The 25,318-nt window shown below is 56.4% G+C and overlaps 2 protein-coding genes across 3 annotated transcripts in view; one reads left to right on the plus strand and one right to left on the minus strand.

Annotated features, from left to right (window-relative positions):
• The window catches only part of ACO2 (aconitase 2), a 55,536-nt gene extending 49,068 nt beyond the window's left edge, over window positions 1-6,468 (plus strand). Inside the window, exons 10-18 of the mRNA XM_007079447.3 lie at window positions 583-740; window positions 965-1,038; window positions 1,506-1,617; window positions 2,678-2,800; window positions 3,042-3,197; window positions 4,136-4,327; window positions 4,768-4,900; window positions 5,378-5,499; window positions 5,931-6,468. Of these exons, the coding sequence (XP_007079509.1) occupies window positions 583-740; window positions 965-1,038; window positions 1,506-1,617; window positions 2,678-2,800; window positions 3,042-3,197; window positions 4,136-4,327; window positions 4,768-4,900; window positions 5,378-5,499; window positions 5,931-6,068 (1,208 nt within the window). The 3' untranslated portion in view covers window positions 6,069-6,468. The remainder of the gene's footprint in view (window positions 1-582; window positions 741-964; window positions 1,039-1,505; window positions 1,618-2,677; window positions 2,801-3,041; window positions 3,198-4,135; window positions 4,328-4,767; window positions 4,901-5,377; window positions 5,500-5,930) is intronic.
• Window positions 6,469-7,514: 1,046 nt separating this feature from the next.
• On the minus strand, window positions 7,515-20,268 carry POLR3H (RNA polymerase III subunit H). 2 transcript variants are annotated; one of them, XM_007079450.3, is made up of 7 exons: window positions 20,220-20,268; window positions 19,792-19,921; window positions 17,109-17,205; window positions 10,951-11,037; window positions 10,455-10,518; window positions 8,767-8,968; window positions 7,515-7,807 (listed from the first exon to the last, which is right to left on the minus strand). In XM_007079450.3, exons 2-7 carry the CDS (start codon window positions 19,900-19,902, stop codon window positions 7,754-7,756), a joined length of 615 nt encoding a protein of 204 aa, XP_007079512.1. In that variant the 5' UTR covers window positions 19,903-19,921; window positions 20,220-20,268; the 3' UTR covers window positions 7,515-7,753. The 2 variants fall into 2 exon arrangements, with proteins under 2 accessions (XP_007079512.1, XP_042849316.1); XM_042993382.1 differs by lacking the exon at window positions 20,220-20,268 and adding an exon at window positions 20,065-20,175.
• Between the last annotated feature and the right edge of the window lie 5,050 nt (window positions 20,269-25,318).

Below are 25,318 nucleotides of genomic sequence, written 5' to 3' on the forward strand. Positions count from 1 at the left end.
GAGGAGTTAATGTGTGCAAAGAACTTTCTTCGGTGTCTGGCACAGAACAAGTGCCGTGTAATTTGTTCGCCCTTAGCAGATTAAGTACATTTTTTAAAACTTTGGTGATTTAATTGGAAATAAATTGCTGAACTGGTAAGAGAGATTGTTTTGATATCTGTAAACAATATGTGATGTCATCTAGTCTTTACTGACTTTTTGAATAACCATCATAGACTTTTAAAAAATAATTCTTTTTCTTCCTGATTATAAAGCATTTAAAAAACAGAGAATACTTGAAAGTAGAAGAAAATTAGCATCTCTTGTAAGCCCTCATCCAGCCGTGGTCACTGTTAATATTCTGGAGTGAGCCCTCTGACTCAGTGTTCATGTCACTTCACTGGCACCTCATCTTCCCTTGAGTGGCTGGGCCACAGCGCAGCCTGTCCTTTATATTAGACAGTTGGATTGCTTCCAGGTTGTCTCCGTTTAGGATAGCCCCAGCCCAGCACAGTTGGTGAACTCTTGACCAAGTCTGGATACTTGAGGTCAGGTGGAGACCTCTGATCTTGACCCCTGGCCTCACTATCCACAATGCACCAGGTCTGATCGGCAGCTGCACCAACTCCAGCTATGAGGACATGGGGCGCTCGGCAGCCGTGGCCAAGCAGGCACTGGCCCATGGACTTAAGTGCAAGTCCCAATTCACCATCACACCGGGCTCTGAGCAGATCCGTGCCACCATTGAGCGGGATGGCTATGTGAGTGCCCATACCCCCTGCCCCTGGGTCCCCCTCCCCACTGCTGAGCAGCGTGGCTTCGGGCAGGACAGGCCACAGCCCTGTTAGCCTGGGCGGGTACAGGTGCCCCGCAGCTGCCCCGGGGTTCGGATACAGCTCTTCAGCACTCAGGCTGCCCAGCCAGCCTTTCCCGTCAGCCGTTAGCCTGCCCCTGACAGTTCCCTGTCCTGCTCTCTCCTCTGCAGGCACAAATCCTAAGGGAAGTAGGCGGCATCGTCCTGGCCAATGCTTGTGGCCCCTGCATTGGCCAGTGGGACAGGTGAGAGGCGCACCTTTGTTAAGACAACCCCTTGTGTCCTGGGGTCCGAGTCCCAGATGCTGAAGGGAAACATTACCGGGTGGAGAAAAGAGACTCAGGCCTCTAGCTTCAGGGGCTATTGCACACTAGGAGACTTTTCTAGGCAGGACTAGAAGGCTGGTCTGGAAGCAAGAGGAAGAGCCCTGCCACGAGACTGACTGGCCACCTGGCTGAAGCCAGATGCAGCCAGGAGCCCGGATGGAAGCATTTGAAAGGCAATGGCCCCAGGTCAGGAAACTCAGGCCTTGGTCTGGGCTCTCCCTGTCTTAGGTGTGGTCTCAGGCAAACCGCCACGATCTCCCAGGTTCCCTCCTGCTCTGTATGCATGAGTCCCAGGGAGAAGGTGACTATTCCAGGGTCTTTTCATTTCCCCTCCTGTGTCATAAGGCAGGCAGACACGCTTAATCCTGTCTCTTCTGACCTGGCAGAAAGGACATCAAGAAGGGGGAGAAGAACACAATCGTCACCTCCTACAACAGGAACTTCACAGGCCGCAATGATGCAAACCCTGAGACCCATGCCTTCGTCACGTCCCCAGAGGTGAGACTGTGCAGCCCAGCCATAGCCTGGGACTGCCTCTGGGGACCTACCCCTGGCTGGTCAGTGGGGAAAATGGAGCCTGCAACAAGGCGTCTGACCCTGTGGGGCTGCTGAGGGAGGGTTGGTATCACAGAGCAAGAGGTTGTCTGGGCGCAAACCAAGAGCCACAGGCCGCAAGCATCCTGCTCCCTCAGTGCTCCCTGCCTGGCCCCCTCAGGTCTCAGAAGCCCCAAGTGCTTGCTTGGCCCAGTTATGGTCATAAGCAGGAGCCTGGAATGACTGCCCAGGACCAACGCCTGCCCTGCCTCTTCCTGGCCAAATGGGTTTGTCCGAATCACTTTCCTTCTCTGTGCCCCGGGGTCCTGTCACCATTCCATGAGCAAGTCTAGAAAGCACTTGCCCTGTCTTCAAGCTGGGAAGGTGGCCTCTTGTTATGACGAACATCAACTGAGCCGAGTGCTCCCGGCCTCAGCCATTGTCTGAGCACAGCCAGTGAGTGTTCCAGAAATACTTTTGCTTGCTAAAAATGAGTGCAAAGGTGGTGCCTTCCGTTGTTTCAGCTTCCCCCCCCCCCTTTTTTAATGTTAAATTATTTTTGAGAAAAAGAGACCGAGTGTAAGAGGGGGAAAGGCAGAGAGAGAGGGAGACACAGAATCCGAAGCAGGCTCCAGGCTCTGAGCTGTCAGCACAGAACCTGACGTGGGGCTCGAACTCACAAACCGTGAGATCATGACCGGAGCTGAAACCGGCCACTTAACTGAGCCACCCAGGTGCCCCTTCAGCTGCCCATTTAGGAACATTTTTGTCACAGCATCGTTTCTGTGCCAGGGCTCATGCCCCTGAGGGGAGAGACTATCCCTGAGGAGGGTGCTGAGGTCCAGGCCCAGTAGCCCACATTCTCAGAGATGATGTTGCAGTTTTGGCCTCTGTCGGGGGGACTTGACTGTGGAGATCTTAGATATACATGGGCTCCATTCTCAGTTTATGTCTGGGCTCCCGCTAGGGTGGGGGATGGGAGTGGTGTTTGCTACTAAGCAGCAGTGGGCCACCTCTATTACAGATTGTCACAGCCCTGGCCATTGCGGGCACCCTCAAGTTCAACCCAGAGACCGACTTCCTGACAGGCAAGGATGGCAAGAAATTCAAGCTGGAGGCCCCAGATGCAGACGAGCTTCCCCAAGCGGTGAGCAGGCACTGCCACCTGGTGCTGTTAGCCGCCGTAGGCCTGCCTCGGGCCCCTGCCGGTTGCTCTGTGGCCAAGACACTCCTTCCCAGCATGCCAGCATCCTGGGCAGGCAGGATGGCACAGTTAGCAAGAATGAGGCAGCTCTGTGCACTGGAGGGGAAGGTGTGGGGCCTACAAGAGCCTGTCTGCTTGAGGACGGAGAATTAGGCACCCAGCACGTCCCTGCCTCCTCCTGCAGGAGTTTGACCCTGGGCAGGACACCTACCAGCACCCTCCCAAGGACAGCAGCGGGCAGCGAGTGGACGTGAGCCCCACCAGCCAGCGCCTGCAGCTCCTGGAGCCTTTTGACAAGTGGGATGGCAAAGACCTGGAGGACCTGCAAATCCTCATCAAGGTCAGCGACATGGGGCAGGGATCGGGGGAGAACAGCCCCAGCCTGGCAGGGGCCCTCCCCTTGGCAGCAGGCAGGGCTGTGAAATCACGTGTTCTCCCTGGGCCCCAGGGAGGAAGGTCAGGACTAGGGTGGGGGCAGGGAGAGAGAGAGGTGTGGCTGCGGAGAGAGGAGCCGGGGCATCCACAGTTCCGTGTCTCCTTCTCCACTGCCCCGTGCCAGGCCGAGCCGGATCTGGCCAGCTGTGTCCAGGGCTCGCAGCCATCGGCTGCAGCTGGTGAGGGCCACCTCTGGCAGCCACGGGCAGTGGATGCAGCAAGAAGGGCACATGTGACCTTGCACAGCAGGTCTCCACACCTCTAGCTTGACCTGGTAGGCTCCAAAAGCCATCGACTCCTCAGTTCCCACACTTGGGCATCAGTTGGTATGGCCTGTGTTTGGGAGCTGGGCAGACACAAGGCTTCATGGTGTGGCTAGAGGCCTTAGGCCCGTGTCAGACATGAATTCGTCCTGTTTACTAAGAGTCTCCAGGCAGTGACACAGCCAGTATTAAGCCCACATGATAGATAAAACTGGTCACCAGCCAGGAGCAGGACACATCCTCGGGCTCCTGTGTGTCCAGCATGAGGTCAGTAGTTTTTTCCAGCCTGGGCATCTGAAGGGTGAGTAAGCAGACATTCCTGTCCTGCCTGTCCAGCTTCTGTCCCTGTGAGTGCCCTATCCTGGACAAGCCCCTGAGCAGCACAGGGCCTTCGAGGGGTGGGTGACAGTCTTGCCCTGAGCCCCATGGACAAAGTGTGGCAGCACCAGGGCTGCAGACCCGCTGTTCTTGTCCCCCTTCCCGGGTCCAGCCGCCGGCCTCTAGGAGGGCTTCTCCCTTCATCCACCTCTCACGCATGCACCATGCCCTGACCTTAGTCCTCTCTTGTCCCCCACCCAAGGTCAAAGGGAAGTGTACCACTGACCACATCTCCGCTGCCGGCCCCTGGCTCAAGTTCCGTGGGCACCTGGACAACATCTCCAATAATCTGCTCATTGGTGCCATCAACGTTGAAAATGGCAAGGCCAACTCCGTGCGCAATGCTGTCACCCAGGAGTTTGGCCCTGTCCCTGACACTGCCCGCTACTACAAGGTGGGTCCCAGTCCGTAGGGGCAGGGGTGGGGGTGCAGGGAAGGGGGGTGCTCTCCAGGACTCCACACCAATAGCTCTGCAGTTGAAGGACGCCCTGGTGCCATGGGGCGGTCCTGTGTCATTCTCACCATATACGCCTGCTCTGGGCTCCAATTCCATACCGTGGCCTTCCCCCAAAAGCCCGCCTCTATGCTGGGCACTGATGGGTAGGTCGCGCCACCTCCCCAGGCCCCTTGCAGATAGCCAGGGCCTGTGTCTGGTCACCTCTGTCCCCTCAGGGCCTGGTCTGGGCCTAATTCACCTCTGATTTCACCAGCCCTTCCTTGGGGAACAGGTAAGGAGGGGCCTCTCTAGCCTCTTGGCCTCTGAGCTTCAGGAAGCCCAGGGGCAGCAGCAAGGGACCACTGTCTTCCTCTCCCTCATACCCTCCTCACTGACAGAAACATGGTATCCGGTGGGTAGTGATCGGAGACGAGAACTACGGGGAGGGCTCGAGCCGAGAGCACGCAGCACTGGAGCCTCGCCACCTTGGGGGCCGGGCCATCATCACCAAGAGCTTTGCCAGGATCCATGGTAAGCTGGAGCCTGGGGTCTAGCCACGCCTGCTTCCCCTACTGGCAGCCCAAGGTCACCCAACCTGCTGGTGGCTGAGTTGGGCCTGGAGCCACATGCCAGGTTACCCAGCCGTGTCCCCGGCTCCCGTTTTCCACCATAGTCTCTCCCCCTTCTGAGTTGTGTTGAGAGTGATGCCCACAGCTTCCCGTCACGGGAAGCCCCAGTCTTGCTTCCAAACTTGCAGACCTAAGCACTTGAAATCCAGGGCACACGGTCAGAGGATTTTTCTGATTGTGAATGTCAGGAAGGCCAAGACACAAACCAGCACACCCGCAGAAGGTTCTCGAAGGACCCCAGATGGCAAGACTAGGGGCCCCTCCCAGAGCTGTCACTGGGCTTAGAAAAGGAAGCTCTCTTGGCTGGTGAGGTTCCCTGTGCAGAGGAACGGAGACTGGCTCTGCCATCTGTGGATTGAGTGTGCCCTCTGCCTTCTAGAAACCAACCTGAAGAAGCAGGGCCTGCTGCCCCTCACCTTTGCTGACCCAGCCGACTACAATAAGATTCACCCTGTGGACAAGCTGACCATCCAGGGCCTGAAAGACTTCGCTCCTGGCAAGGTCAGGGAGCCAGGGAAGGAGGGTGGGCCGGGGACAGCCACTTTGCTTTCCCTCCTTCTATGCCCACTTCTGACCCCCCTTTTTCCTCCCATGAGCCTTTGTTCCAGCTGGTAGGGCCCTTAAATTCTCCAAGCACCCCCTCCCCCCCCCCCCCCCCCCCAAAGGAAGTGCCTCCTCAGAGACGAGGGTGGAACCAGCTCAGGCCTCACTCATTAGCTCAGGCTTGGCAGTCAGAGGCCAACAGCCTGTGCTTGGCGGGGCTCGCTAGGCCCCGCGAGTTCTACCATCGGGTCTGACCACGGCCACCCCAGCTCAGACCTGGCCTAGACCTCGGTTTGCCTGCCGGTCCACTCTGGGGGCACCCTACCTTTCTGACCCTCCGGCAGAATCGAGGGTCATGTTCCTAAGAGCCACTCCCCCTCCTCTTACAGCCCCTGAAATGCATCATCAAGCATCCCAACGGGACTCAGGAGGCCATCCTCCTGAACCACACCTTCAACGAGACCCAGATCGAGTGGTTCCGCGCGGGCAGCGCCCTGAACAGGATGAAGGAGCTGCAGCAGCAGTAAGGTCCAGCCACGCCACCTGTCTGCCTCCTCTCGGACCCCGCTCCGGGGTCCCCGGTGCAGTCGGTGCGTCATCACAACTGGATCTGCCCCCAGCCGGCCTTGGCTTCCTGCTCCAAGATGGCGTGGTCAGGCCTCCCGCCGTCCCTTCCCTCAGCCGGCCGAGGGACACACGGGTGGGTGGGTGAGCGGGGGAGGGCTCTTAAAAGAACGTTCCAGCCCCCTGCCTTCCCGTTTTTAGTCTGATTCAGATCTTGAACAACTCCATGCAACTGTATTTATTTTTGAAGACAAGACTCCCATCTAAAGTTATTTCTCCCGCCTCCTCATTTCACTGGTGGCTGAAAGATTTTAAAGAAACTTTCGCTCTCGTGAGGAAAAGAATACAGACTCGGTGACTGTTCCGGTGTGAGAGTGGTGGTGTCCGGATCGTCCCCACCTCCAGGGCTCGGGCCGGGTCTTCGTGGCCAGTCGGCAGAGGCTCCCGCTAGCCACGCCATGGCACACCTGCCACTGCGGTGGAGGACACACGGGGCGGGAACTCGCGCTGCTTCTCAGCCCCGCCTCCCTGCCCTGATCCACTTCCGCCCACAGCACGGCCTCCCCCGCCTCCCCGTGTGCCAGGAGCCTCCGCTTCCCCTGGGCGTAGAGTCAGCCCTGCAGACACGCCGAGGCGGGGCACAGCCCCCCTTCTTAGAGGCCACACAGCTGGTCCACTACGTGCTCTGTCCCCTCCCTGCCCCTCAGCCCCAGGTGGCGGCGGGCACCGTTCCGCGGCTGCTGCTGTCCCCGGGGTGACGTCCACCAGCAGTACCTCCGCCTCCACGCTCGGTGCCTGTGTGAGCTGAAAGACCAGAGCAGGAGGCAGGCCCCGCGGAGGTCCCTTCCTCAGCACGAGACTTGCCCGACAGAAACACGGCACCCGCTGGGTGCCGTCAAACAAGCGTGCGGTTTGTGTACGAGGGAGTGACGGGGCAGGGGGGACCTGCCAAAGCCATTTGGCTGAGTAAATGGTATGGTGTCCGCCCTCGTCCAGGATCTGGCATCACCAGCTGACCCACAGGGTGTTCCTGGCGCGGCCAGGGTCTGGAAGTGACAGCTGTACCTCTGGTGGGAGGGACGACATGGCTGGTCGCCAGCCCTGACCTTGGGCCAGCTAAGCCCAGGCCCCCACCTTCCAAATGCTGGTGGGAAAGAAGATGGTCGTCCCTGAAAGGTCGAGACTCCGACCAACAGCTGGCAGCTGCCCCAGGCCAGCCTCTCTTGGTGACCTTAGGAGCCAAGGGGCTAGGCCGGCCCAGAGCCCATGAGGCCAATGATCTCTCACCACCACGTCCTGCCATCAGGGGGAGTTCTTCTCCAGCAGCCATCCGGGGAGAGGAAGGACATGCTGTCCCAGCTGTGGCAACGCGGTGACCTTAGATCACGGAGACAAGGGCGGCTCCTCCCTGACTGATGCTGCCCTTATTTATTAAATGTCTTTGCTGTCACCAAGAGGCAGAAGTCCACAGGAACAGTGACTTCAGGGTAGCTCCAGGAACAGGGCCAGGATGGCGAGGGAGGGGACAGTCCGGTGGGGCACACACTCTGCTCCTCGGCACCTGCAGAAGCTGCTGTTTCCATGGCCAGTGGCACCTCCTTCTCCGGACTGCGGGGTGGGGGTGGGGGTCTGTCGTCCAGCCCCAGGGCTAGCTGCTGGTCCACCAGGAGAGGAGGCCCAGGCCTGGCTCGCTAATGGATCCCTGCCAGGGGTAGACAGAGAACAGGCACATGTCCACCTCAAGGGCTTGAACCAACACGGGAGGCAAAGGGGCCCTTCCTTCCGGGCGCCTGGCACCGGCAGAGGGAACGGTGGTGACACAGGCGCACACTGGCCGGGGGATGGGGAAACCCAGGAGCCACACCAGCGCCCCCAGCTGCCGTACAGGAACACAGCCCATGTGCGCCCTTCCTGCCCCAGGGCCTCGGCTCAGTCAGGTACCCTTCCTTGCGCCAGGCCTGCCCAAACACGGGCACCGGCAGGCCAGTCCCGGACACGCGCTGAGTCCTGCCAGAAGGTCCCAGCCTCCAAATACACGCAGAGGGGATGGCCTTGACAGAGAACGGCTACCCCCGAGCGAACAACCTGCAGCATACGTTGGACCAGAAAAGCCCCCTAGCAGGCCCCCGAAACGTGTCCCGCTTTGTCCTGCATCACAGTCTCACCCCATGAGGGAAGACGACAACCCAAATCAGATCTGGCTGGTCGCAGCTCCCCTGCCACCTCACGTCCGTACAGGGTCTGGTACAGGCACAGCCCTGACTGAGGGTCACCCGTCCCTGACGCCCCACCTTTGGTTCGCTCCCAAACCCCTTCCCTGGTGTCTCTTTCCCTTGGCCTCGTCTTGCTGGGCAGCCTTGTCACCCAACTTGGGCCCTGTCCCTCCTGCGGTCAGGAGCCTGACCCCCTCCCCGACAGCCGCGGCGGCTTCGCCACCTCATGAGTGTTCTGCCCTGGCCTGTGACCTGCGAAACAGGCTCCCCGGGGAGAAGCGACCGCCTAAGAACCAAACAGGGACCCGCACCCTGATCTGCGGGGAGAGGGGTTCGAGGCGGTGAACCCGGGGCGAACGCCCTCAGAAGCGGCTCCCCCGCCACCCCACCGCCTGGGTTGTCCCCACACCATCCCCGCCGTTCTGGCAGCGGCGTCAGGACAGCTCACCACAAGCGTGTACGGAGCCTCCTTCTTTGGCGGCTCCTCACTGGAAGAGGTGGCCTCTGCCGAGCCGGGCCCCGTGGGGGACGTGTCCACAAAGCTCTCGTCCACCACCCGGAAGCGGATCTCCTCGCCGGTGTCCATGTACAAGTCGTGCGCTCCTTCCTCCGTCTCGTACTCCCACACCCACACCTGCTCTGCCTCGTCGCTGGGCGGGGTGCAGGGTCAAGGCAACAACCAGGCATGGGGGAGCCTGAGGGTGGGGGTGGGGGTTCCTCCCACAATACCCGCCCCCAGGAAGATCCAATCCCAGAAGGAGATCACCGTGGCTGGGAAGTCCAGGAAAAGCAAGCCCACACCACGTGCAGAAGGCAAGGTTGGGCCCGCCCCGGGCCCCACAGTGAGGAGCAGGCACGCTGGGGTACCAGGGCCCTGGCTGGGAACATACATCCTCAGGGCAGGAAGGAGGCTCAAGGGCAGAGCGGGTCCCCCGTCTCTTGAGGCAGGAAGGACGAGGGCCTCTCGCTGCCTGGGGTCCTCTCCCTGCCTGGGTGTCCTCTCGGTCCAACTGCCAAGTTCAGACCTCGGCTCCGCCAGCTGTGACCGGGGCCAGGCCCAAGCTCTGTGCCTCAGGTCCCCATCTGTAAAACAGGAATTGAGCAAGGCCTGCCCTCACAGGGCTGTGGTGGAGGTAATAAAGTGCTTTCCCCAGGACCTGCACACTTGGTCCTGGAGTGCTGGCTGGAGCTGTCCTATGCCCTCTGCGCAGTGCGACTCCACACCCCTTCCCAACCATGCCCCGCGACCATGACCAACACACAGCACAAGGACTTTCCCGGTTTTCGGGAGGACAGACGTGGCAGATGGAAGGTCGCGTGCCTGAGGGCCCGTGGCCGGCAAGGGGCCCAGCCGGGCAGGGCCAGGTTTTCCGACAAGCTCTGGAGTCACACACGGACCTTGCCCCTGGCCCGCAGAGGCCCAGGCAGAGCGGATCTGATGAACCATCCGGTGAGGGCAGCACCCCCGAACTCCCTACAAAGCCCAACCCCTCCCTCAGTGCACACCGAGGGGCCACAGCGCCCTCTAGTGGCGATGCTGCAAAGGGTCCTGCCTTAACCCCTCTGTGTCAGGTCCCCCCGCTAGGCACTGTGGACAGAGTCCCGACAAGACGGGGTCCCTTCCGGTGAGCAGTCTCGACGAGGACCCGCAGAAACACCACCTCAGCGCAGCAGGGGAAGGGCTGGGGCAGGGCACTGGGGGAACCCAGCAGAGGCAAACAACCCGTCGCAGGCCCAGGCAGCCGAGCCCTCAAATGTCAGCCAGTGGTATTGTCTGCATACCAGGGGAGGTGAGCCAAGCAGGGCAGACCTTTCCAGGGAGGGAAGCTTTGACATGATCCCGGAGACGACACCCGAAGCAAAGTGAACCGGAAGTGAATAGCATGCCACCTACAGAGCACAACCTACCCAACCAGGCCCAACGGCCCAGACGGAAGCACAGGCGTGTGGACACCATGACCACGGGAAGCACAGGCAGGCCAGCGCTTCCAGAGCACATGTGCAGGCTGGGGGGGGGGGGGGGGGCAGGGAGGTCAGCAGTATCAGATCACAGGAGCCAGGGCCACCCCAAGGAGCGGGACTGTCCTCTGGAAACACCTGAGCCCCCTGTGACCCGCTTTAACCTTGGGAGGATACAACTTGGCTGGCTGCTGCAGCGACTCTGGGGGGATGAGAATGTCATCGAAGAACCCTAGAGAGACTGGAAGAAACGAAGAAAGTGACAGCATGGGACAGAGGCAGTTGTTGGCATGGAAATCTGAGTGCCTCCCCCACCCCAAAGCCCCACACCTCTGCTGATGCCACTTACACGGCCTGAGCGGCCACCAAAACCCATGGTGGACACCACACACAACGGGGACCAGGAGGCGCCTGGGACCCCAAGTCCCCTCTGCCAGCTCCAGTGCCCAGCCCGAGGTGCTGAGTTAGGGCCTCACAGGGAAGGCCCACAGCTGGCCAAGGTCTTCATGGTTACATGAGCACGATGGGGCTGTGTGTTCCCCTCACCCATGAGCTTTCCTGACCCCTCCCCTGACTGTGTGGCCCAGACAGAAGCTGAAGGGAGGCCTGCTGGCCTGGCCACTTGCCCCAATGCGCTCCCAGGCCTCGGGTGACGAGTCAGGGCCACCATTACCATGAACTCCCTCCGGGCTGCAGCCTTTGATCTTGCCGATCAGAATCTCATCCAGGAATGGATGGAACACCACATAGCGAAAATGGACTGGAAATGAAAAAAGGATAAGGATGTCGGTGACGAGCAAGCATGTGAGGGACGGCCGCTCTGGGGCGGCCCAGGCTTTCCAGTGTTGACCCCATTGGCCAGCCTGCTGACCTGGAGGCCCTCTGGCCACCCAGGAGTCTGCTGGGCAGTCCACACCCAGTGCCCCTGGACCCAGCCCCCTGCAAGGCCACAGTGTGGCCCCCATAACAGGCCTACCGCGGCGGCCCTGGAAGTGAGGGCTGGCCCCCAAACCCATTAGACAAGCCCGGATTCTGGGCTACGGGTAACTCCAGAATCAATCCCACCCTTCCTCTAGACTCTCTCCCTTAAATTCTAAAAAGGGCGGAAGTAATTGGCAAAGGAAGCCAGGTTTGGAAACAAGTTCCCCATCTCCCTCTGATTGGAAAGTTTGCCCCAGGCATAGCTCTGACCTGGAACATGATGTTAAAAATGCCCTGAAACTGAGGGGGAGTGGGGGGAGGCAGAGGCAATGACCCAACAGAAATGCCCTCTGTGGGTTCTCAGGCCCTGCCCTAGTGCTCCCCACTCACCAGACCCCCCAGGAAAACATCAGGTAGGGTCTGTGCCCACTATTACCTCATCACTCCTGCCCCTCAAAGCCCCAAAGGGGGGTGACCACCACTGGCCTAAACACACCGCCAGAGCTAGAGAATAACCATGAGGCTACTTCCTGCTGGTCACGCCCAGCACGACGCATCCATATCAGCGTCATGCTTCCCCACTGTCAGAATGGAGAAGCAGCTCAGAGGGGCTGGGTAACCTACTCATAGCCACACAGCCGTTCTGCCCTGTTGTGCCACAGAAGACTCCAAGTCCTCCTGGACCACCAGACAGGGCCACAGGGTGGAATCTGCCTTCCTCGGACAGATTTCATCCCCAGACACACGCTTCTGCCACTAGCACCCTCAGCTGCCCGGTCTCCCAACACCGCACTGAGGACAGCAGGGCCTACTGGGCCCCCAGCTCGCTGCCAGGCTGCTTCTCCGTGGCCCCACCAGGCAGGAAGCATGGGAAAAGAAGAGGGGGCAGCCGGTATCCCCTCCCCTCCTTGTGATGAGAGCCTCCTGCTGACCTTGCGGAGAGCAGCTGAGGGCAGCCAAGGGTCACCTAGCCACAGGATGGAAAAACCCTGTCCCCCATCTGACCCAACATTCAGTTCAGTTTAACAAATCCCCACAGAGCCTCTACCAAGTCTGTGCCAGGGCCCGTTTGGGCACTGGGCTTATGGGGGCAGAACTGCATGTGGTCTTGTGCCCAGGGCGCTCCAGTCTGGAACAACTACACCGAAAAGCATATGGTGGCCAACCCAAGTGTCCATCAGCAGATGAATGGATACACAAAATGTAGCCTATCCATATAATGGAATACTTCTCAGTATTAAAAAGCAATGGAGTATTGACACCTGCCATAACATGGACGAACCCTGAGGACATTACGCTACGTGAAATGCGCCAGTCACAAAAGACCACATACTGTGTGATTCCATTTATGTGAAATGTCCAGAATAGGCAAATCCAGAGACAGTACATCAGCGGCTGCCAGGGGCTGGGGGAAGGGGGAGAATGAGGAGTGACTGCTGATGGGTATGGGTTTCTTTTTGAGGGGATGAAAATGTTCTGGAATTGTATAGTGGTGATGGTTGCACCATTCACAGGTGTGTGAATATCCTAAGCTTTCAAAGGGTGAATTTTATGATATGTGAATTAGATCTCAATTAAAAAGGAGGCCACAGACCAGCCGGAGGGACGGTGCTCTTTCGAGCCGCCTCCCAAGAGCCCCACCTGAAGTTCCAGGGGTGTTCAGTGGGCAGGTGGGAGGCCTAGAAAGTCAGAAAGAGTGGGTCTGCGGGATCATTGAGAGGAAGACCTGTTGTCAGGTGCAGATTTGGGCTTCTCTCTGTCCCGGGAGAAGCGGGGCTCCCTTGGGGTGCACGTGAGTTTCTGCAAAGGGCAGACACTGTGTGACTCCACTTATACGGGTACCTGGAATACTCAAATTCATAGAGACAAAGTACAGCGGTGGTTTCCGGGGCCTGGAGGAGTGGGGAATGGGGAGTGAATCCTTAATGGGGACAGAGTTTCAGTCTGGGAAGATGAAGAAGTTTGGTGATGGTCGCACGACAACGTGAATGTATTCAGTGCCACTGAACCATGCACTAAAAATAGTTCAAATGGTCAATTTTATGTTATATGTATTTTATCACGACTTTAAAAAAAAGGAAAAGAAAAGAAAACAGAACAAAGCAAATGGTGGCATGAAGTCAGGCTGCTCTGGAGCTCCCAGCGGGGCAGGGTGGCGGGGCAGGTCGAGAGAGGCTTCCCCAGGGAGGCCGGGTCCAGTCGGCTTGTGGGACATAGAGAACATGGGACTGGGGCCAGGTAAACGTGCCCTAAGTGACAAGAGATGAGGCTAGACAACTGGGGCCAGTGTCACAAATCCCAAAGGCTGACATCTTGTACACACTTACTGTCGAGAGGGAAAGCAATCTGGCCTGGGGGGAGGAGGAGGAGGGAGAGGAGGAGGGGGGGGAGGAGGAGGGGGAGGAGGAGGAGGAGGAGGGGGAGGGGGAGGAGGAGGGGGAGGAGGAGGGGGAGGAGGAGGGGGAGGAGGAGGGGGGAGGAGGAGGGGGAGGAGGAGGGGGAAGAGGAGGGGGGAGGAAGAAGCAGAAGGCAGTGAGCAAAAGAAGAGTCCTCCAGAGGCTCCAGGGTGGCTCAGCCGGTTATGCGTCCAACTCTTGATTTCAGCTCAGGTCATGATCTCATGGTCTGTGGGTTCGATCCCTGAGTCCGGCTCTGCACGGACAGCGAGGAGCCCGCCTGGGATCCTCTCCCTCTTTCTCTCTCAGGATTAATAAAAAAAAAAAAAAAAAAAAAAGAGTCCTCAAAGCAAAGGCTGAGGCCTCCTTCGGCACACCTGGCCACAGCCCAGGGGGAGGTAGTGGCGGGGGGGGGGGGGGGGGGGGAGCAGCAGAAATGGGGCAAGTCGAGAACCAGCCTTAAAGCGTGGCAACCAATCCCCACCATAAAATGCCACCCTGCACGATGCCTGGCGGACCACAAGAAGCTTTATAGCTGTGAGTGTTAATCCATTTACATATGAGGAAGCCCAAGCCAAGAGAGGTGGAGAGATGCGTGCCCCAGGAATGCAGGGGAGAGAGGGGTCAGAGGCAGAATTCAAATCCAGGTCCCTGTGACATGCCTAGCCCAGTGCCCTAATCCTCACACCTCATTCCCAAAGAACCAGGGGGTCCAGGGTGAACTGGGGGTGGGGGATGATGAAAACCCAAAGTGGAAATCTTACACTAAGTGGCAGGAACAACAAAATGAAAGAACAGAATTTCCTCAATTTTAACTTTTTTCCTCCCAGTTTTCCTTCAAGTTCTGGCGGCTCTTACCACCTGGACCACCAGCTAAAGGCAGAAACTGGGCTCAGCTTAAGGGCATCCTTCTTTTTAAACAGAGGCCCCTGGTTTTGTTTTATATCACCGTCTTATTTTTCTGCTAAATGCTTCTAGTCGGTAAAAACGCAGCCCGTTTCTTAGGGCTGCCCACAGAGCAGTTAACATCTCCGTGAACTAATGAAGTCTCTGGATCCCAGACAGCATCAGGCAGCCTCATGGCACCTTCTAGAATGCTCGACACCTCTGTGCCCAGAGGCTGACCAGGATGGGCTAGGGCAGGGCTCCTCACACAGGGCCTGGTGGGAGAATCGCCTGGCTACTTGCTAAAACAGCCTGCAGGCTCTCCCCCAGAGACTGTGATTCAGCAGGTCTGAGCCGCACGCAGACACTGAGTAGCCCCGAACCACCTCAGCGGCCCCCTTGCCCTCTGCTTCTGATTTGGTGGGGTCCAGGGAGGAGAGTGAAGAATGCCCCACTCCCTCTCTGAGAGCTGTAGCCAAGGTGACCCTCCCTGTACACCTCCAGGTCTGGTAACCAACCCTCCCTTCCTAGGGTGCGTGCCCCTTTGCCATGTGACTCTGGCTCCTCCCAGCAAGAGGTGGCGGCTATTTTTCCATCCCCTGACGCCAGCCTCGGCCATGTGACCTGCTCTGGCCAATGGGATAGAAGCAGACACTGAAAAGTGGCTGGTGCATGGGGGCTCCAGCTGCCCTATGGTGCCCAGTGTCCCCTGAGCAAAAATGAGACCACAGGCAGCAGAGATGAGCCATCCCTCCCCACCAACTAGCCTGCCAGCCGCCAGTCACATGAGGCCGCCCTACACCCTACTGGCCAAGCCAGTCCAGAAGAACCAAGGTCCTGTCCTACGATCTTTGCACATATTAAGTCAGTAGAATCATCACATCAGTACTGTAATATAAAATCTACTGTTAACTGCATTCTATTGGCAAGGAAGCAGAGGCACAGAAGTTATATATTCTGCACAGGATACATAGCAAATAAGTGGCAGAGACGGAATTCAAATGCAGAGGCCATGCTTAACCATTATGTCCATAGTGCCCGTCAAAAGTCCCCCACCCTCAACCAGCCTCCTCCCCAGGAAACAGATGCACTCCCCTCTGCTCGCCACACCTTTTTTTTTTAATTTTTTTTTAATGTTTTTATTTATTTTTGAGACAGACAGAGCATGAGCAGGGGAGGGGCAGAGAGAGAGGGAGACACAGAATCTGAAGCAGGCTCCAGGCTCTGAGCTGTCAGCACAGAGCCCGATGCGGGGCTCGAACTCAGACTGCGAGATCATGACCTGAGCTGAAGTCGGATGCTTAACTGACTGAGCCACCCAGGCATCCCTCCACACTTTTTTTTTTAAAAAAACTCTTAAAATTTTATTTATTTTTGCTTTTTTTTTTTTTAATGTTTATTTTTGAAAGACTGAGCAGGAGTGGGGGAGGGGCCCAGAGAGAGGGAGACACAGAATCCGAAGCAGGCTCCAGGCTCCGAGCTGTCAGCACAGAGCCCGATGAGGGGCTCAAACTCACAAACTCTGAGACCATGACCTCAACCAAAGTCAGACGCTTCACCAACTGAGCCACACAGGCGGCCCTATTTATTTACTTTTGAGAGACAGAGAGCGAGAGTGAGCAAGGGGCAGGGAGAGAGGGAAAGGGAGGGAATCCCACAAAGTGCAGAGAGAGAGGGAGAGAGAGGGAGAGAGAGGGAGAGAGAGGGAGAGAGAGGGGGAGAGAGGGGGAGAGAGGGGGAGAGAGGGGGAGAGAGGGGAGAGAGAGGGGGAGAGAGGGGGAGAGAGGGGGAGAGAGGGGGGAGAGAGGGGGAGAGAGGGGGAGAGAGGGGGAGAGAGGGGGAGAGAGGGGGAGAGAGGGGGAGAGAGGGGGAGAGAGGGGGAGAGAGGGAGAGAGAGGGAGAGAGAGGGAGAGAGAGGGAGAGAGAGGGAGAGAGAGGGAGAGAGAGGGAGAGAGAGGGAGAGAGAGGGAGAGAGAGAGGGAGAGAGAGGGAGAGAGAGGGAGAGAGAGGGAGAGAGAGAGAGAGAGAAGGAGAGAGAGTGTGGAGCCCTGAGCGGGGCTCTAGCTCACCCGATGTGGGGCTTGAACTCACAGACTGTGAGATCATGACCTGAGTCGAGGCCGGATGTTTAACTGATTAAGCCACCCAGGTGCCTCTGAAGAGTTTATTTTTAAGTCATCTTTAAGCCCAACATGGGTCTCGAACTCACAACACCGAGATCAAGAGCTGCACAGTCTACTGACCGAGCCAGCCAGGCACCTCTGCTCTCCACACTTTTAACCCAGCGATGACTACTCCAAGTGTCCTCATCTCTGTCTGGCCACCCTCCACCAGACTGAGCAGCTAGAGGGCCAGGCAGAGCAGAGCTCAGTAATAAACAAGACCACAGGGGGCACAGACACACAGCCACAATCTCAGAGCCAGAGAGGCCTCAAGAATCGCCTGTGCTCCGTTTCTTATAGGTGAGGAAACCAAGGCCCAGACAGGGGAGGATTCTGCCCACTGTCACCTAGTCAATTCCTGGCAGAGTCAGGACTAGGCCTCAGGTCTCCCAATCCCTAGACCAGGACTCCCACAGCCAAACCCCAAACCCCAAGAAACCCAACACCGAGGAGGAAAGGGCACCCACCTTTGGTGTGTGACGCGCCGTCTCCTGGGAACACGTAGGCGTCCTCCAGCTTAGTGATGTCAAACAGGCAGATGCAGAGCCCCACGTTGTACACGACCTGTGTGCATCCACACACACACACACACACACACAGTGACCCAGAGGCCCAGCTCCCCACCCAGGGCAGGTAGGATTATCCCCATTTTATAGCCAGCAAGGAGTCGAGGCACGGTGTGAGGTAACCATGGGTAAGGAGCCTCAGAAGAATGTGGAGCTCTGGAAAGAGCAGGGCCTTTGGTGGCAAGGCAGATCAAGGTCACAGTGACAGTTCCACCACCCACTGTGTGACCTCCAAGGTCACTTCTCCGAGCCTCAGTTTCCCCCATCTGCAAAAATGAACCTACCAGGCTGCAGGCTCGTTAAATAAGGAGACATATGGATGTGAAGCCCCTATGCCAGTGCCTGGCTCACATGCTGGAAATAATAACAGTCAACCCACAGATCACTATTATTGCCAGTGAGGAACACTGGGAGGGGACCCTGGTCAAACCTACACTTCCCAAAGTCTCCAGGTCTATACTAGAGCTCAGAGTGAGTGTCAGAGTCCTGGTTAATGCCCATTCTGCTCACAAAGTATCAGACATACACCAGTGGCCACAGGGACTGAGGCACGGCCAAGGCCCTGAGACTGGGCAGAGAGCATCCCATGCCCCTATCCCCACCCCATGGTGCTTCAAACCACTGAACCCCTTTGGTGTCAGCTTATCTGCCACCAGCGTCATCACCTCCCAGTTAGAGACCCTGAAGGACTGTTCAAGGATTACCAAGAAGCTCAGAGAGCTCAGAGTCCTGGCCAGACCTCACCACAATGAGGCATACAGTCTGGCCGGCTTTGGCAGCACAAGATCTGTGCCCTTGGCTGGACCGTGGACCTCTTTGTGCAGCCTCCGCTCAAATGACTCAAATACAGCGGCGCCTGGGTGGCTCAGTCGGTTAAGCGGCCGACTTCGGCTCAGGTCATGATCTCGCGGTCCGTGAGTTCGAGCCCCGCGTCGGGCTCTGTGCTGACGGCTCAGAGCCTGGAGCCTGTTTCAGATTCTGTGTCTCCCTCTCTCTGACCCTCCCCCGTTCATGCTCTGTCTCTTCCTGTCTCAAAAATAAATAAAACGTTTAAAAAAAAAAATTAACAAATGACTCAAATACAGAAGACTTGTCTCAACAGGTCACTGAAGGACTTGTATCCCAAAGGGACTACATTCCCTTCTTGGGCTTTTCGCCCCTCTTCTCTCCATGATGCTCACACTTGGTCCCTCCACAGACCCCCTTGCCTTCTACCTCGCAAAGTAACCACAAGCCATCCACTAAGAACATCATGAGTTCTCTCCACCAACAGCTCCCCAGATCTGTCCACCTCCCTTCTACGACCTCGGCCTCTATCGAAGGGACTGGCCTCCTGTCTAAAGCCAGCCAACCTTCCTCTTGCTGACTCCTCAGCCTATCACCTCCTGCTGCTCTAGGGATGAAGACCAGTACCACCATGATGTCGCTCAGGCTCCGTGTGCCTTGGCTCCTGCCACCTTCCCAGTCTGCCCTCTCCTCTCTCTCCCCCTCTGCCTAGGCCACACCAGGCTCCTCCATGTCATCATGGGTGAAATAGTCCCTCCTGCCACAGGGTCTTTGCACATACCGTTTCCTTTGCCTGCCCAGCTCTTCTCTCTGCCCAGCCCTCTCCCACCCTCAAAAATAAATCCCCTAGTTAGTTCCTCTTCTCAGCATCAGATCTCAGCTCAAACTCAAGTACCACGTCCCTAACAAAGCCTCTTTTGTCCCTCATCGTAGGCAGAGTTCTCCTTCATTCCACAGGCTCGCGAGTGCCTGTCCTTCACAGCGTCTACCGCAACTTGTCATCACATACTCAACTGTGGGACCCTCTCATTCATATCTGCTTTTCCCACCACACGACACAGCAGAACCTTGTCCGCTTCATTCATACAATCAACAGACAAATACAGAACATCTACTGTGTGCCAGGCTCCGGCAAAATATGTGGGACGCTGAGGAAAAAGGCAAAAGTCCCTGCCCTCATGCGGAGGGAAAGAAAAACGGTAACCAAGTAAACAAATAAGAAAATAGTGCTGATAAGTGCTAAGAAGGAAAGAGTGACAATGACACAGAGTAACTGAGGGAGGGTTACTACAGAGAAGGCAGTGGGAAGGCCCCGCACTCGGTACTCGCTAGCACTAAGGCATGCAAGCCTGGCACATAAAAGGTGCACAAATACTTTTTCCAAGAAATGAAGGGATAAACCTCCTGACAGTGAACTCTAAACCACTGGCCATCTTCACAAAACAACGCATGGTTACGCAGCCACTATGATTTCCATTTTACAAACGGAAACTGAGGCCCGGAGCAGGTAAGTGACCTGCCCAAGACTGCAAAGTAATTTGGCAGTGTAGAGTCCAGCACCTCCCAGTTACAATGACCCTTTTCGATCCCAGTTCCCTTTTTGATCCCCTCTAACATCCCATGTGCAGGTGGATTACCCCCCATCCCAGGTACAGGTGTAGAAACCGAGTTCCGACACGTTAAGCTACCTGCCCAAGGCCAAGGTTTGTCAGGACCAAGTCGAGGCCTGCAGCGGGCAGGTGGGCAGTGCTGGGCCCTCCCGTGCCAAGGCCCGTCCACGGCCCCGTCGGTCCAGTACCTTGTTGGCCAACTTTTTGTTCAGCTCTTCGGCAATGGAGTCGTTGAGCTTCCTCTCAAACTGCCACGGGGGGATCCGCACGGTGTCCACCATCTCCACCAGGACGAACATCCCGGCCCGCGCGGGGGTCCTGGGAATGGGAGCGTCGGTCAAGCACCGGGTGTGGGGCGGTGGGCACTCCCGAACCCCCTCGGCCCCGTCCCAGTTGCTGAGACTCCCCGCTCCCGTCAACCCAGGCCAGCAGTGGGGCGGCGCGGCAGGGCCCCAAGTAACCGGTGTGGGGCGCGCTCAGCCTCTGCAAAGAGAGGAAACTGAGGCTCAGCGGGAGGGACCCTCGCTCCAGTGGGAGGGGTACGAGCGCCCGCCACACGACCCTACCAAACCGCGCCCCTCCCCCCCCGCCCGAGCCACGCGCCAACGCCACGCACCGCGCTTCCACGCGCTGCCGACTTTGGGCGAGATTCCGAATCCCGTCGCTTCCGGAGAACAGACCAATAAGAAGCTTTCGCCCGCCCCCCGACGTGACGCGAGGTGGGGCGGGGCCTCCCCTTCAGCCAGGGAGGAGCAGTCAAAGCTCCGACCGCGTTTGCTGGTTGCTAGGCAACCTCGCTGCGCTTCAGCCTTCTCTCACCTGGCCTGTGTAGTACTCTCTCCTTGCTGGTCTCAGGCCTAGCTCTGAGCCGCCGCTGCAGCCAGAGGGGTCCTCTCAAGAGGCAGCACGATATGCTTAGGCCCTTCAGTACCCTGGAGGCAGGAGAATTAACTGGAAAGGGGCAGGCAGGACCTTTCTGGGGTGATAGAAATGTTCCGTATCTTCTAAGGGGTGGGTTACACAGGTGTATACAATTGTCAAAACTCATTGAACTCAACAGTTAAGATCTTTGCTTGTAACTGTAGGCAGATTACATCTCAACTGAAAAGTGATAATAGATTGGGGCCAAAAAACAACCTCAGTAGCTTCCCACTGAACTAATTAATAAAGTCCAAAACCTTGAGGCGTCTGGCTGGCTCAGTGGGTGGAGCATTGGGCTCTTGAACTCTAGATCGTGAGTTCAAGCCCCACCTTGGGTATAGAGATTACTTAAAAAAAAAAAAAAAAAAAAAGTCCAAAAGCTTTATAGTACCTCACAAGACTCTGCAGAATCTTAACCACCACCCACACCTCCAGCCCCCTTTTGTTTTCTTGGCTGCCAAGGGTGCTATCCTCCCTCACCTTCATGTGATAGGTAACTTGGGGTGAGACAGTTCAGTAGCTTGGCCAAGATCATGGGCTGTTAAGTGGTTGAAGAGGGCCCATCTAAACCTCCACACTGCCTCTCAAAGTTGGTGGACTGTGGAAATGTACTGTAGTGTGTTTAAACCAAATAAAAATTTGAGAACTTAAAAAAAGCCTTGGGGTAGATGACAGGCACTCAGAAATGTATGGTGCTTCAATTTGCTGATTTTACACGTGTAGAGATATGAGGCTGTGATACTTAATTTGGCCTTCTCTGCATCCATATTTTTATTTTTAGGTCTGTCTGCCTCTCCTAAGATTTGAGCTACTTGAAGACAGCGGGGAAATGCTACTTCAGCTCTTTATTCCCACAATCCCCTAATATCATTTCTAAGAGGCATTCAGGAAAAGCATTCAGGAGATGATATTAAGTCTTTTTCTCAATCTCTCAAACCTCCCTCTTCATTCCATTCCCACTGCTACTGCTCTGGTTCAGGCCCTTCCTTTACTCCCCTGGAGCTTAGCCACATACCCCAGTTCCCGGCCTCAGTCTTTCCTGCAAGTGACCTCCACACTGTCACGAAAGCCTTCCCTTCTCTACCCACGCAGAAAGGTCTGGACTGAACCCAGCCTTTCTTTCCAGTCTCACCTCCCTTCTGTTCCCCAAGCACTGGGATGGAGCAAGTTCTTTTACAGTCCTGCTTCAAACCCTTCTTTACCTGGAAAACTCCTACTCATCCATCAGAACCCAAATGCAATGCCTATTTCATTCATTCATTCACTTAACATACGGTGTGCCCAGCTTTGGAGATCCAGTGGGGAAGAACGGGGCCCCAAGTCCAGCTTCAGCTCAGAGGGATTGCAGGGAAGAGAGAGAGAGAATTTGATGCTCTCTGGGAATCAAAAGTATTTTAGCTGGTTTATAGGGAGATAAGAACCAGTGAGATTGGAGAGCTCAGCAGGGTCCAGATCACAAGTGCCTTATCATTATAATATTCATTAACTTTTAATCCTTACAACAGCTATATAAAGTAGGGGTTATTATTATCTGATTTATCTCATTATCATTTATCATTCTCATTTATCGTATTATTTTGCCTCCTCTAAGGCAGAGAGAGGTTAAGTAGGTCGTTCAAGGTCACACAGGTATTAAGTGGCAGAGCTGGGATTCAGGCTCCAGAGCCCATGATCCTAACTACCGGCCTGTGCCACCAGGACATTATTAGCCCAAGGACAGCAAAGGGAAGACTTAGATGGTTAGAACAGGGAAATGACACAGTGATACACTGGCTGGATGGACAGTGGATGGGAAGGGGCTGCGGTGGAAACAAGACCGGGGAGGAAGTTACTGGGTAGCTCCTCTAAGAGAAGAACCGAGTAAGGCTGGTAGCCATGGAGAGAACAGTTGGGCAGAGTCCAGATGCCTTCAGGCGGTGGTCGCGGCGGCGATAGAGTGGGTGACCTAGGGACGGAAGTGGGAAGAGCCAAAGCAGGAGGGTTTTCGCACTAGCTGGGTGGTGGGCCTTTCACTGAGATGGGAAACTGGAGGAGAGCCAGGCTGAGGGGATGGGGCCAGCATGGCAGAGTTCAGCGTTTTGGGTTCCCAGGCTGTTACGGTATTCAGCTCACAGGACTGCAACAGTGATTTGTTGGCACGTTTGGTTTCCTCATTAGGAAAAACAGGGACCAGGCTCCTTTATTAATTCTCTGCGTCGTTCCGTGGAAGATTTGAGGTGGCTTACAAAAGCGCACAAAGACTTAGCCCGTAAGCTCCTTGCTGGCAGAGGACTTCTCTGTCATGTCCCTCCACATCCTCTGGGCCCAGCCCTGTGTCTGGCACGTGGTCAGGGCTTGTAAGTATGTGTTATTTGGATGAACAGAAGGATAGCGACATAATTGCTAAAGGTGTCGGAGTGAGGGAGAAATAGGGTTGGAAGCTAATCCAGGAGGCGGAGGAGAGTCTAGTGAGTGGTTAAGGGCATGGAGTTCTCACGCCACAGCACGCTAGCTGAGCACCCACGGTGGGGCCCATGGACCTCTCAGGGCTCAGCTGCCTCTCTGGAAAGTGGAAATAATAATAGACCCGATCTCAGGTGGTTGTCTGTCAGTGGAGGACTGGATAAAAAATATATACGGTGTATCATAGAATGGAAGAATATGAAGCCATTAAAAGAAGGATGAGGGTAGCTCCTGGCTGGCTCAGTCGGTAGAGCGTGGGACTCTTAGTCTCAGGGTTGTAAGTTTGAGCCCCACGCTGGGTATAGGGATTACTTAAAATCTCACAGGGGCGCCTGGGTGGCTCAGTCGGTTAAGCGTCCAACTTCAGCTCGGGTCATGATCTCACAGTTCGTGAGTTTGAGTCCTGCATCAGGCTCTGTGCTGACAGCTCAGACCCTGGGGCCTGCTTCGGGTTCTGTGTGTGTGTCTCTCTCTGCCCCTTCCCTGCTCACACTCTGTCTCTCTCTCTCTCTCAAAAAAATTAACATTAAAGAAAAAATTTTTAATGTTTATTTATTATTTTGAGAGAGAGAGAGAGAGAGAGAGAGAGAGAGAGAACGTGAGTGGGGGAAGGGCAGAGAGAGAGGGAGACACAGAATCCAAAGCAGGCTCCAGGCTCTGAGCTGTCAGCACAGAGCCCGACGCAGGGCTCGAACTCATGAACTGCGAAGTCGTGACCTGAACGGAAGTCAGATGCTTAGCTCAGGTACCCTAAGGTCTTTTATGTCTTAAAAAAAAACCCCTCTCTTGGCCCTCCAGCTAGTGCCCTATTTTCTGCTCCTTTTACTGGCAAAACTGCTCAAAGGGGCCATGGTCTCCAAATCCCCTCTTCTTGTCCTCCCCTCAACCTGTTCCAGTCAGGTTTTGGGCCCCACCACACAGCTCATACTGTGTTCTCGGGGTCACCAATGGCCTCCACGGCAGCGGTGATTGTCAGTCCTCAGAGACGGCGTTTGTCCCGAGCTGACCCCGCTTTGATCTTTGCACATGCCTTCCACGTGGCTTCTAGGGGCCCACACTCACCCGGACCTCCCCCACCTCTACATGTTGGTGGCCCCTGGGCTCACTTTTACCATCTAGAGCGCCAGGGGATCTCGTGGCCTCAGGGCTGTGACCAGCACCTCCCCACTGAGGCTTCCTCGTGGCCCTGTCCCCAAGCATCCCCCCCGCCCGCTCCACATCTCTGTTCAGCAACTCAAGCTTGGTGTGGGCCAGAGTAGAACTCCTGGTCGTGCCTCTGCGGCCAACCTGCTCCCGCCACTGTCTTCCCATCTCGGAAAATGACTTCTCCATTCTTCAGTTGCTCAGGCCAAAGCCCAGGAACTGCCTCTTCGTGGTCTCTCACGCCCTCCCCTCCACGTCTTTGAACAAATCCTGTTGTTTCTACCTCCAGTGTATCCAGAACCCTGCCCTCCCCTTCACCTCTCCTGCGACTCTTGGGTCCCAGCCACCCTCACTCCTCACCCCTTACCCGGGCCTTTGCTGCAGCCTCCATTCTGGTTGCCACATCCTGGCCTCATCCCCCACAGTCCCTGCTCAACACAGAAGCCAGGGAGACGCTGGGAAAATGCCTGTCAGAAATCCCAATCCTCCCCTCCAGACCCTGCAGTGCTCGCTCTCATCCAGCAGAAAAGCCAGGCCTCAGGACGTCCTTCACAGCCCTTAGGGTCCTCTGCCCCTCACCCCTGTGACCGCCTGCCCCACTGCTGTGCCCTGTGGCTGTTTCTGAAACCCCAGGCACACTCCCCACTCAGGGCCCCTGCTGGTGCCCTTCTGTCTCCCCAGAACATTCTCCCCTCCCGCCCTCCTGCTCCTGTCTTCATTCCTCATCTCCTCCAGACCCTCGCTTTAATGACACCCTTGTTTTAAAGCCTCGGCGAGGCTTTTCCTGACTTCCCCTCCCCCAACCAAGCCCCTCATTTTAAATTGCAAACCACCCAACCCCCGCCCCACATTCCCACTTACTAGTTTTCCCCAGCACAGGACCCGGTTTGTTAGGTTGTTTGATGACCCCTCTCCCTCTTCTTGACTGTAAAGCCCACGAAAGCAGGCATTTTGTCTGTTTTGTTCACTGTTGACTCCCCACTACCTAGAAAGGCACACAAGAAGTTCAGGACAAATATTTGTCAGGTAATTGAATGAGAGAAGGAAGGAAAGAAAAGATCAGCCCTGGGACCACTGTGGTCTGGAAGGTTGCTGATGGTAGAGGGATTTGACTCCAAGCTTTCTAGCAGCCACAGCCAAGAGAAAAACATTTTCAATTACAATGTGGAAACTGACCAGGTGCCAACGAGGCCCAGATTGTCTTGATTC

Source organism: Panthera tigris, chromosome B4 (genome assembly GCF_018350195.1).
Source record: "Panthera tigris isolate Pti1 chromosome B4, P.tigris_Pti1_mat1.1, whole genome shotgun sequence".
NCBI lineage: Eukaryota > Metazoa > Chordata > Mammalia > Carnivora > Felidae > Panthera > Panthera tigris.

Coding starts and splice junctions, on each gene's coding strand:
- POLR3H (XM_007079450.3), bottom strand. CDS start 19,902: ATGTTCGTCCTGGTGGAGATGGTGGACACCGTGCGGATCCCCCCGTGG. Junction 17,206..19,791: donor ACAAAAAGTTGGCCAACAAG/GTACTGGACCGA, acceptor GGATGCACACAG/GTCGTGTACAACGTGGGGCT. Junction 10,519..10,950: donor CAGCCCGGAGGGAGTTCATG/GTAATGGTGGCC, acceptor CGTTTCTTCCAG/TCTCTCTAGGGTTCTTCGAT.